Below are 12086 nucleotides of genomic sequence, written 5' to 3' on the forward strand. Positions count from 1 at the left end.
TTTGTTTAGTTGAATTTAGAAGTGAGCCTGGAAGAGAAAAACAATTTGGATATCTAGTAAACAGGATGTATTTTATACCCATTTAATATCATGTGTAGTATGCTTAATTTGAAAAAATGAAATTGGAACATAAACGTCAATATTCTAATAATATTAGGGTAGGAAATTGGAATAAGTCGTAAGCTTCTATCTTAGCTAATGCCACTATGCTTTTCAGTGTTGTTGAATGTCACACTCGAGGAACAAGCATTTTCCTTGGTGGAACTTTCTCAGTGCTGTCATTTTGTTCAGCAGTCTGAAGCACAGAAACCTCTGAACTAAGAAACCTATTCCTTTTGTTTTTCAGTGTCAAAGCAATGATTCCTCCRGGGGAATGCCTCTATGCTGGGAGGAAACGGAGGAAACCCATTCAGAAACAGTTAAGTATGATATCCATCAGGAGGCATCTCCCCACAAACATACTAGAAATGAGACAGAAGAAAGGYTCCCTTTGTCCTATGGTCCACTGGTGTAAGAGACCTAATCTTCTTCTCTGCAATGAGAAACCCTTGCTTGGGCGGGTGGCTCTTCATGGGTGAGATGTCTCCAGAAAGGATGGCAAGCATGGGTCAAGCCATCCTTGGTGGTCGTGGTGGTGCCAGCAAAAGATGCTGCTGGACTAAATGTCATCTGGACAGTGGGCTGGAGAGGTGGCTGTCACTTTGTGCTTCCACCTCCCTGACGCCTGTTCAAGGAGCATTTTGAGAAGCCACGTGCTGAGTGGCACCAGAGCATTGGCATCGCGCTCCCCCTTCCCCTTTCCCGGGCTCAGCCTTGCTTGGGGCATCGCTAAGTCCAACATGTGCGAGCCTGGAAAATGGGTCAGCTCAGCCAGCTGAAAGAGCAGACTGGTGACTCACTTTTTGCATACAGAACACACAATTTTCAGACTATTTACTACGGGATCACTTCCATTAGGAGAAAAATGGGAGAGAGGAATTGTATGTGTGAAGGCAAAGCAGGGAAAGAAAAAACGCAATGGAAATTTGTCGCTACAAGATGCTTGAAATGGGAGGGGAAGAAAAGGTTTTGCTATCACTCAAATGTAAATGAGTTCCAGATGCCATAAACCGCTCTGTGAAATAAAGCTTTTTAATATAATCATCCCACATTTTTTGTGTTACACTTGATTATATGATTATGAAACACACATTTTTACTGTGTTAAGATGATGAACTGGCACTGGTGGCCTTCACACACAATTTAAAGATGAGAAGGTAACTAAAATAGATTTCCCTATTTTCAGTTGTTCAGAACTTCTAAAAATAACCCACTTCTCTTAAAATTGTGTAGGTTGGTCTAAAGTCAAAGGGGAGTTTCTCTGAATGTTTTAATGACATCTGTTGATATTGTTTGGATTTTGGGCAGTATTTGCTCATGAACCACTTGTTCCCACTTAAAAAATTGTTTCTTTTAGTACAAAATGTATCATATTTCAATAGATGAAGATAATTACTTGGCAAATGATTCTTCCTGCAAAAATCCTGAGTGTTGAATTCAAAATGTATGTAAGATTTCTGCACTACTGTTTCAGTATGGATGTGGATATTTAATTTTATAACAACTGCAAGAGGTATGGAACCATTCCAATACGTGAAATTACCTCTATGCAGAACTGTTTATGGATCATTACTTTTGTGAGGAAGGAAGGAGAGTTGCAGTTGCTTTGAGAAACATYAAGCTCATGTTTGGAGGTTACATGCTAGCTAGAACTTCTCTCAAAGATGGCTTCTAGATAAATGCAATGGCTAAGAGAACTACCTGCAGACAAATCAYGGAAATGACCTCATTAGCCTTTTTTGAAGTTCTGGCTTTATACTCTCAGAAGCAAATTCTCACTTATTTTACGCAACCAAGTTTTCCTCTTGGAGRCCATTGCAGGTAATGCCACCCAGAAAATAGCTTTTCTGTGCTATTGCAGTGCAGGTGCCTGAGCATGAGCTTATCAAGCCAGGACATGAACAATTTTGATTAAGAAACATGGGTTAAAACAAAGGGAAGTGTTTTGATTATTAGAATACTGAACTCCCACACTGGAGACAGCGCTCTGTTTTCTGTGGTTAGCTACTTAGCACTTGCTGAGGATGATTTCTCAGTTCCTAGCAACACTGGTCTCTTCCTCAAACCTTATCTGTTCGTGGCCTTGTTCTCTGGTAAGCCTTTCCTGTGCTTATTCCCTCCTTACTCTCATCTAGAGAGGCTCTGAATGCCCCAGACTGACTGGCTGACAGAGCTCCTTTCACGGTCTGTGTCTTTCAGTCTTACTGGCATTCCAGGACTCTGAGGTATCCTTACTTTTATGCTGCCTTGAATAATTAATCTTGAATTTAGACGGGTAGACAGAGCCTATTAATTGAGCAGCATATTTAACCATGATTTTGATCCSTGTTGAAACATCTTTGTTACAGCTTTTTTCCCCTGTTTGATAGCAGAGCACTTTCTCCTCCACAGCCTTGTACTTTTCCCCCGTCATTCTGACAATGAATCAAGGTGAATCCTGGCACCTGATCTGGGAGGAGTATTTKCTCAGTTGTAAAACCTGGCTTTTCACAGGAGCTAAAGTTGATGGGCAATCCATGGCCAGTCCTCTCTTTTTTAGCATGAATAGTCTCTAGAATTTAACTTTCCCTTAACGAGAGAATAAGTGAGCTCAGGTGCCTATTGGATTTCAATAGGGATTCATGGATTATGCCTTTCAAAAGTCAGGATTTAAAGGACAGAGATGCAGCTTTCCCCTCTGCAGAACGACTGGGACATTTATATCTCCCCGTACTCAGAGCATCCCGAGAAGCCAACTCTCTCACTCTGCATCATCTTTTCATGATCAAGCTGTCAACCAGGTSGTAATCCTTCAAACAGCTTTTAACCCAGGTTATCACAGAATGATATTGTTCATTATGTTCATGAATGTTTTTTCAGGCACAGGAATTTATTTCTGAGGTGGTTTAACTGAACAGTGATGAAAATGTATGAGGAGGCTTCATGGGAGAATAGAGAGACCCATAAGACTGTGGAAGAATGTGTGGAAAATTTTACTGGGAGGAGCTAATATGYTTCAGTCTTGCTCTCTACACAGAATTAGTAGAGAATATCTTCATTAGGTTGCCATTCTTCAGACAATATATGAGGTTCAAGTTCTACTTTTATACATGCAAGTAAATTAAAAATGAAAAAGCTGTTCTCCTTTTGCTCCCCAAAACTTCCCAACAAGCCCCATCAGATGTGATCCACACTAAAGAATTTTGGCATTTATGGACACAGTTCAAACACCTGGAGCTCAGACTGACTGAAAATTTTCCATCAGATATGCTTTTCAGCCAGACAGCCGGCATTTTGACTAAAGGAAACATTTTCTACCAAGTGTTTATTTCCTGTGGAAATCTAACATTTYACTGGTAATTCAAGCATCTGGACATTAAAGGGATCTTGTTTTTAACCTCGAGCTAAAATCACTATGCTGAAATTAATACTTAGAAATGCTCAGGCAATGCTTCCGGACATTTGCCATTTGACAACTTCAGCCACTTCTTCATCTCAAACCCTGGCATCTTGTAAAGCCCTCTCCCTCTACAAAGCATTTCTTGTAATGTTTTACAGCCCTTTAAAGGCAGCTACACCTGCCCTAGCTCTGAGTGTATCTATAACTGCTCCAGACCCACCATTCCAGCCATAAACATGCCAGTGCCAGGGTAAAYAGAGACCTTGGGAGGTGCAGCTCTCTCCTGCTTCCTAGTTCTCATTTTAAGGCTCTGTGTGGCCCTGTGTAGCCCCTTTCTCTTATTTCATGTCACACTATGCCACCTCTCATCTGCTCTGCTGGTGTTATGTCTTCTTGAGCATTAGTTCTGCTTTCACCTTTCCTTGCTGTGAAGACACAGAAGAGCTACAGAAGGTGGCAAAAGGCCCCCTTTGGCTCAAGCAGCTTTCTCTCATTCCGTCTTTTGGTCCAGAGGAGATGGTGAACATCCACACATGTATGGCTGCCACTGGAGCTCAGCTCTGYCAGGATTCCCATGCAATGTCCAAGCACGGCTCAGTGACAGAGGGTGCTGCTCAGAACCCTCATGACAATCATCTGTTGTTACTTTGCTCTCAGCCTCTCTGTTGCACCTCATGGTCTCTCTCTTCCCTTTCCCTTCTTACCAAAATCTTGCAGTTGCCGTAAGTGATTAGACCTTTCTCAGCTCAGATCTTCTGCCAGTTTAACACTTCAGCATACTTTAAAAACTTATTCAGAGCAAACTTTTCATTAACAGGGTAGGGGTCTGCAGAGAGTAGGGAGCAGCAGACAGAGCTGCAGGAAATTCCTCAGCCAGCTCACCGAACTGGTTTACACGGGTGGCCRTCTGTGTGTCATGGGCACCCTGAACCACTAATGCACAAATGGCTCAGTGCTTTGTGTACCATGGGAACAGAAAATGCTCCCTGCAGCAGCTCCCACACAGCTCCCACGGCACCGGGGCTGCTCATGTGGGTCCTGCACAGCCACAAGGACTTGCAGAGCAGAACCTGGGCTTTCTAATGGTGTGACGAAAGAGAAGCCAGATTTATTTTTTTAATTACACGTGCTCCATTATTACAGTAGTGTTGTACAGAAAGCAGGGTAAATGAGGTATCATCGAGGGACTGGTGTCTCTGTTTACAGTTTGACCATCCTGAGTTTAACACAAACACAACAAGCACCATCTACTTTCAGCTCAAAAGAAAGGCTAGAATTTCCATTTGCCTCAAAGCAGCCCACTCAAGATTTTCCCTGCCTGTGCCTTTTCTGTTTATGGCTAGCTAACCTAGCCTTTCCATGGAACTTACATTGTTTTAAATCACATCCACTTGGCACCTTGTTACCACTTACATCAAACGCCTGTTTGTTTGGATTCACTCCTTACTGAATCATTTCCTTGAATTTTCAGGAAGACTCTGTCYTGAACTTTCTCCCCTACTCCTTTCACACCATTCTTCACCACATCCATAATTTTATTTCTGAAGTTCAGTACRAAGGCAGACCACCTAATTGTCTCAAACCATACCTCTCTGGCATAGAGCAGTCACTATTTTACGTAAATAGGCTTGAACAACTTCTGCTTGTGTTCCATGTTACCCTTGACAATTTTTACCCCTTTAACTCATCAGTTTAATTTTCCTTATTGGAATAAATTTTTTCTGCCCTACATTGCTTCCTCGCTTCAGTTGTTTTGTCAGATGTAAAGACCAATTAGCAAAAGCTTATGTTCTTTGGCTTCTGCTCAGCTATAGGCTATGTTCCTACAAARTTACTGCCCTCCACAGATCAGGCATCCCCTTGGTGTCGTAGGATGGCTGAGCTTCAAGGTTTACTGCATAAAACAGTTATCCCAGTAAAACAGGCTATTCCTTCTTGTTGGTTAGATTATTTGCTGCATGTTTGCTCTCTCCAATATAGGAAAGTTGTTCATTGATCTCAATAAGCAAAATCTTCTCCATGTCTTTTAAGGCAACTCATTGTGTTATTGAAAAGCCACATATCAATATTGGCAATTTCAAATGAAGAAGCCGAAATTATATATTTTCACTGATACCTACCTCAACATTTTTTTTTCCATTCATTCTGTCCACTGATGCTGTCCTCTTAAAAAGAAGTGAGGCTCTCAAAAGTAATAATGAATTTTTTATACCTGTTTTGCTTTAAGAGGTTTTCAGTTAGTAGCAATGACATGTAAAAAACTTTACTCTTTTTTTTTTTATTAATTCCACAGCACAATTTTTTTAGAATGACAATTGCAATGACGAATTAATACTGTTGTAATTTTAATTTAATACTGTTGTATCACCTTCACCACTTCGTGAAATGCTAAAGCTTAGAACYAGAATTGCAGTTGAAAAATGCAGTAAATGCATGTAGCATGAAAATGTAGTAGCAAAGTGTGACAAATAATTATTTTTACTCTCATTTTCTGCTTGAACACGAGCTAGSTACTTAAGATTATGATCCTTGGATTCAGTGAGGCAGAAGTAGAAACTGTTAGCACAGCCATACTTTTCTTACTTGCTGTTTCCCATTCTTGAATATCCATATGGTTTATGGCTCCAGTGTCCTGTAGCTCATACCCAGATAATGCACTTGACCACGGGTGGGTTCAGCAGGAGTAGCTACTGAAAGRAGCCGCCTTTTCAGCCACTCAGGTCTTCTTGCTTGATGGAGCAGTCTGTGCTCCAGCACTGAACATCTCCATGGATGGAAATAAAATCCCCATTTCTGTGTGCAAAAGCACCAGCTTTTCCTTTGCTCCCTCCTGAGAATATCTCACGTGCTCTCTGAGCATATAAATGGACATTCCAGAATTGAGGTTCCTCATGTGTGATGTATTTCATCTTTGTGTATTTTCTCAACAGATATTCTAGGTTATCTAGTAGTGTCCATTACATAAGAGGAACACAAAATGGAGATGGATTGCTTGGCCTAGAAAGCTGAATAACATTGGTCTTTGTCATGTTTTGTGAGGAATATGAACGTTCTTAAGAATGTGAGAATGTACACAGGAGTTTTGAGCTTGAGGAAAGAATCTCTCTTCACCTTGCCTTCCATACTTATAAAATTCATATCTAAAGACAGACTCTTTTCTTAATTATCTCCTGACCCCCCAGATTAACTTTGAGTCATTAAATGGAGAGAACTTAGATGCTTTGGATGAATACAGTGGGTATTGAATGGGTTCATGCATTAGTCACAGTAATTTTCCTCTGCTGTTCTGCCCCTCATTTGTACAACAAAGATGAGAAATTGTTTTWCCTGGTATTGACTAGAACATTAAGATAGTACCCAATTCCCTAAGGTGTGAGGTCCAGATTAAAAGACACCAGTTCTTCAGTTTTTCCCRGATGTGAAAAGACAAAGCCTGTGTGTTTGCACTATGGCAAATGCAGAAAGGTAAATCTCTTTCTGGCAGGGGACAGAAACTTTAAAGATTTTCATAGAAGCAAAATATTCCAGTTGTCAACTAATTGTGTACAACATCCCAGTCTCTGGTTGTACTACTTGGAAGTAAAACAGGTAATTGAAAATGTGTTCTCCACCACAGAAGACCTGCAGTTGGGAATGAAAAATCGAATCCTTCAAAGAGACACAGAGACCGTCTGAATGCAGAACTGGACCACCTGGCCAGCCTCCTTCCTTTTCCACCCGACATCGTATCGAAGCTGGACAAACTTTCTGTCTTGCGCCTTAGTGTCAGCTATCTCCGAGTCAAGAGTTTCTTTCAAGGTAGGTTTCCTCAAGATATCAGCCTCTCATTAAAAGTATCCCTCTGATTTATTGGTCCTTTGTATTAATCCTGAGTAAAAGTAACAAATAGTATTATATTGATAAAGACAAGGAAAAAAATCTATCATTGAACTTATTTTGTGCAAGGGATGTTGCATTGGGAATTTCAGGCATCCATTTTCATCAACAGGCTTTAGAAAAAGGGTAAACACAACTGTAAAATCACTAAACTGGGAAAGAAGCTTGGGACAGATGTAATACCTGTAGATACTTTGAATTCTTTATTTGAAGCTGTTATTTTACATGTTCAAAATGCCTCTTTAAGTATGATGTGAATGTCAAACAACTGCTGTATTGCCCATGTTTGCTGTATACCAGGARGAAATGGGTTTTCTTGCAAAGCCAAAATGATCCCTGTCTTTCAGGATAAGAGAGATTCAAAGTTTGAAGTGTCGAATGAAGTTGTACGAGGCTATGCTTTGTTTTTGTAACTGTCTGACACACTGCACAATGAAAGTCAAATGCGCATTTTCAGGTGCACCCAAAAAGAATTCTTCCAAATTTGAAGATATTTTGAATTTCTGTTGCTGGGGAGTTCACAAGAGCAAAATCCAGATTAGGGATTTAATAATGGAAATCCTTTCTAGAGTTGTTTTCAAAAAAAAGGTCTGTTTGAAGTGGTATCATTGACTAAAACTTTTAGGTGGACTGCAGAGAAGTATTTTTATGGGCACTATTTTTCCTTTACTCCTTATGGTGCACAGTGCGTATATGTGTATATATATATATTTTTTTTTTTTAATTTTTTTTTTTTTTTTGCTTTGAGCGGAGAATGGTATCTGTTGGTTGTCTCCTTGTTTTTAAAATGCATTTTAGTATAAAAGAAATGCCAGCTTGAGGAGACTTTGGCAGGCTGCAGGGCATTTTACAGGCTGACGTCAGATTACAGAGGGTGATATCACTGATGGCAGGAGCCTCCCCTGTCAGCTGTGGCAGCTGGTATCCCAGACTCCAGCGCCGTGCAATTTACAGAGCACCTCTCTTTCTCTTTAAACACACACCTGAGTGTTATGGAACCTTCCTCTRAGCTTGACTTTTGTTTCTCTTGGATTCAGAAGCAATAATGGTCTCTTCAGCAGCCTTTACTACTCTTCTGCCAGAGTTTCTAAGATATAATGCCTCCTTTTCTTAAAGGGAGGAGATAAAAGGAAAGCACGTAAAGCCAGACTGCATTACGGAGCTGAAATGCTCCATGTTCCATATTTTGAGAGATTTCTTTTAATTTAATCCCCAAATTACCTAATTGAACACATAGTCCCTTCATTCTTATTTTTAAATGTTTACATCATGAAACTAAGGTTACAGAAAGCATTGTTTATAGCAAAGGAAGGAAACTACATGCCATTTTCAGACAAGAGAGCAGGCTGGAGCTTCAGAAGGGTGGAGTGAAGGAGAAGTGAGCTGTGGAAACAGAGCTGTGAAAGGAATGTTGCAAATGTTTGGGAAAGAGCAGAATGTGCTGCATCCCTCATGACCATCTTGATCTACTTCCTTGTAGTTATGGAGAAATAAGGCAGGATCTGTTTGTTTGGCTTGGGAGGTTTTCTTTTAAGCAAAAACCTTGGTAGCAAGTCACCTAAAAAAGCAAACAAATATATCCATCCCAGTGTTTCAATCTTTGTTATGATGAAAGAGGATAGAAGAGCAGAAACGRATTGTTTTTGGCTTTTTAAATCAAAGGACAGCACTAAATTGGGAGCTGTTATAAACACTCTGAGGACAGAGAACAGACCCGTGGCATACAGAGATGTTAGAAAATTGGATAAAAAAATGTATCTGGAAAAATGGCTTAGTAAATCTGTACTAATTCACTCAGGGAAAATTAATACAAAGAAACTGGTATTCAATAGAAAAGACAACCTGGAAAAGAGAACATAAAAATAATAATCGAGGAGGGACAGTGGTCAGCAAGTTGTTCCATGCCTGTAATACAATATGTTGACATAAACAAGAAAGCCAAGAGTGGATTTGGTCTGCTTGCCCAGAGGCAGCATGTCACTACTCAGGAAGGTTATAATCCCTCTCTGCATGAGACCAGCATGACTCCATCTGGAATAGAGCTTTCTGTTGTGGGCATCTTCTGGTCACAAGGGCATTAGTGCATATTAAAGTGTTTGGAATAAACACAGACAAGAAGTGACTCTAAAGTCGCATGGACAAAAAAAAAAAAATAAAAATCAACAAACAAACAAACAAACCACCAAAAAAGTAACATTAGCTCAAATGTGCACGATTTATGTTCTTCAGCTGTGTGTCTTCATAGAAGGAAAAGACRAGAAGGGAAGGAATTGCTCAGGATATTTTAGGGTGGCACAATGGAAGAACCAAGGAATGATGAGGGCCAAGATGAAATTTGGCTCAAATATCCAGCAAAACGTATCTGTAATGAGTTCTGTTCAGCTATCCAATATTCCTAAAGTGTATGCAGTGGAGATTTAGTGCATTCAAATTTGTAATGTGAGACAGACAGTACTGTGCACCTTTTGTTTAAAAAAAAAAACCTCTTCTCTGAGTTCTGAGTAAGTTAATCTTAAGTTCCAGGTTTTATAAACATGCTTTTAAAAATACTGTTTGTCACTTTTCAAAAAYCATGAGTAGCGCTACTTGACATGTAAGCTCATTTGTGACATTGTGTATTCAACCCATAGCAGGTCAGCAATTCCCATGACAATTACAGTGGCACACCTTTATGCCAGCAGTTTCTGGAAACTCTAATTTCCTTACCACTAGGTGTCCTTTTAGCAGTTACTCTGCAGCAGTCAGTGTGCAGCACAAATGTATTTATGAAGAACAATAACCAKCTGGAGGACATGGAGTAACCTCACCACATTGACTTCAAGTGTCAAAATGGTTTTGCACAGAATTAGGTATCAGGGCATGGAGAACATCTGTYCWWYMWTTWWTYCCYTTTTWRKKRMYMWTWRRRGKTWRKWMCTTGAAGCATAMAACCAAATCGTCWTCCTTAARTTGTTTCAACAAAGACCTTGCTCGTTTCCTAAGTTCAGACCTGGTTGTTGAGACAGATATTGTTGGGATTCAGTTTAAGTCATTGTGGTGGACTCCCTTCCCTCATTCTTAGGAATGTTTTCCTTTTGCTTCAGAACAATTCTTCTCCATGTTCTTCATGTCTCTGTAATCAGTTGGCAGGGGCTCTATTAATAACCCTGCTCCCCCCAAGCCATAGGCATTTAGTCATTTTGCATTTTCCTGATAAGCGCTCCAAAATGGCTCGCAGCAACAACCTTCCAATCTCACCGGATCTCGTGGATGAATCAGCTGGGTCTGAACAAGGGCTCAGACTCAGAGACATCAGCTGCTGCAGGAAACCATGGCTGTCATTTGGCCCTGACAAGGATTTGCCTTGGGTGGGGCTCCTGTGATTGTGGAGTGGTACTTAATGTCTGTGACTGCTTGAGCTTGCTGGGCCTCTGTCCTGAACATATTCCATCTCGGTTAATTGTAGCCTGTCTTCCTTTAGCAGTCTTGACAACACGTCCTTAAATACCTCTTGTTTCTCAGTATTTCCACTGGTGGGAAAATGGTGGTCTTGCTCCGCTTCAAAACCAACTCCCTCCTGTTGGTCGTTTAAATTGTCCCCTTTTAGTAGAGGTAATGATTTCATGAATAAATGTCAAAAAAATGCACCTTGTTCTTTCAGCAGCTCAGGTCCTTTCTGAGAGAGAGCTAAATTAAGTTTCCCAGTGCTTGTATGGAAACCAGTTGTGACAATTTAGATGGACCAACACAGTTACAGCCAGGGCTATAAAGCTCCTCATCTTTCAGTTCCTAGTGTAACTAACCTTGTATCAATAGGCCACTCAGACTTTCCTTCGACATTTCACTGATTTTAGACACTTTAGCCATAAGCATTCCTGAAGAATGATGGCTGATGTTGTTGAGTCTCAGATGGGAAATGTAGAGACCGCAGTATGAATCAATTTTAAAATTTTAAATCCTTTGCTACAGAACATATAGAGAGCATAATTTCATTCAATAGCTTGTTATTTCGCCCATCTGGACATTTTTGCATGCAGAAATGTGTATTTATACACACATATGCATATACAMAACCAGAGACATGCAAGCACACACAAAAGCAGTGTCTTCCCAACAAAAATGTCCCTCAAAGTATTTTATTGAATGTCTGTGTTTATTTCAGACTTTAGTGCCTTCTCTGTATTTACTTACTTCCAGACTTTGTTTGATTTTGAAAGTTAAAAATCTGATAGATTTATGGYTGACTAAATAAGGACTGTAGAGAGCCCCAGACAAACTCTGCAAATAAATATCTTACAAAATTCTGTAAGTTATATATTTAAACTGCAATCCAGATCTTTGCAAAATTAGTGACAGTCAAGCATGGAGATGTTGTTTGACTTTCCTTAGACTGGAGTTATATATAGATTTTACACTGAATTACAGTAGGATTTGAGAAATTTGTCTACAAATGTTAGTTMATCTGTTTCCATGCAGAATTAAAAATTTTAGGAAACAGTTCTGTAGTGAACTTTCCTGAGTAAAAAATAACCTATGCCTTGACCTAAGGGCCATTGTCTAATATTTTTGCAAATCTACAAGGTGAGTGATTTCATAGCTTCCTTTGCAATCCYTAACATCCAAGCTGGAAGACTCCTGCTTCAATTAAAGCCCTTCTTCTGTAGAAGAAAAATTGTTTCCTTTCCTTGTGGCAGACCAGCTTTTACACCATGAAGGTGATCCCAGCAGATGGAAGCAAAAAGAGGCAATAAAC

At 40.0% G+C, this 12086-nt stretch overlaps 1 protein-coding gene across 1 annotated transcript in view; it reads left to right on the forward strand.

The window, feature by feature from the left end:
- The first annotated feature begins 350 nt into the window (after positions 1 to 350).
- The window catches only part of AHRR (aryl hydrocarbon receptor repressor), a 64995-nt gene continuing 53259 nt past the window's right edge, over positions 351 to 12086 (forward strand). Inside the window, exons 1-2 of the mRNA XM_057368357.1 lie at positions 351 to 418; positions 7095 to 7276. Of these exons, the coding sequence (XP_057224340.1) occupies positions 357 to 418; positions 7095 to 7276 (244 nt within the window). The 5' untranslated portion in view covers positions 351 to 356. The remainder of the gene's footprint in view (positions 419 to 7094; positions 7277 to 12086) is intronic.

This window comes from Malurus melanocephalus, unplaced genomic scaffold (assembly GCF_030028575.1).
Source record: "Malurus melanocephalus ecotype Western Australia unplaced genomic scaffold, MMel_1.1 scaffold_90, whole genome shotgun sequence".
NCBI classification, from domain to species: Eukaryota; Metazoa; Chordata; class Aves; order Passeriformes; family Maluridae; genus Malurus; species Malurus melanocephalus.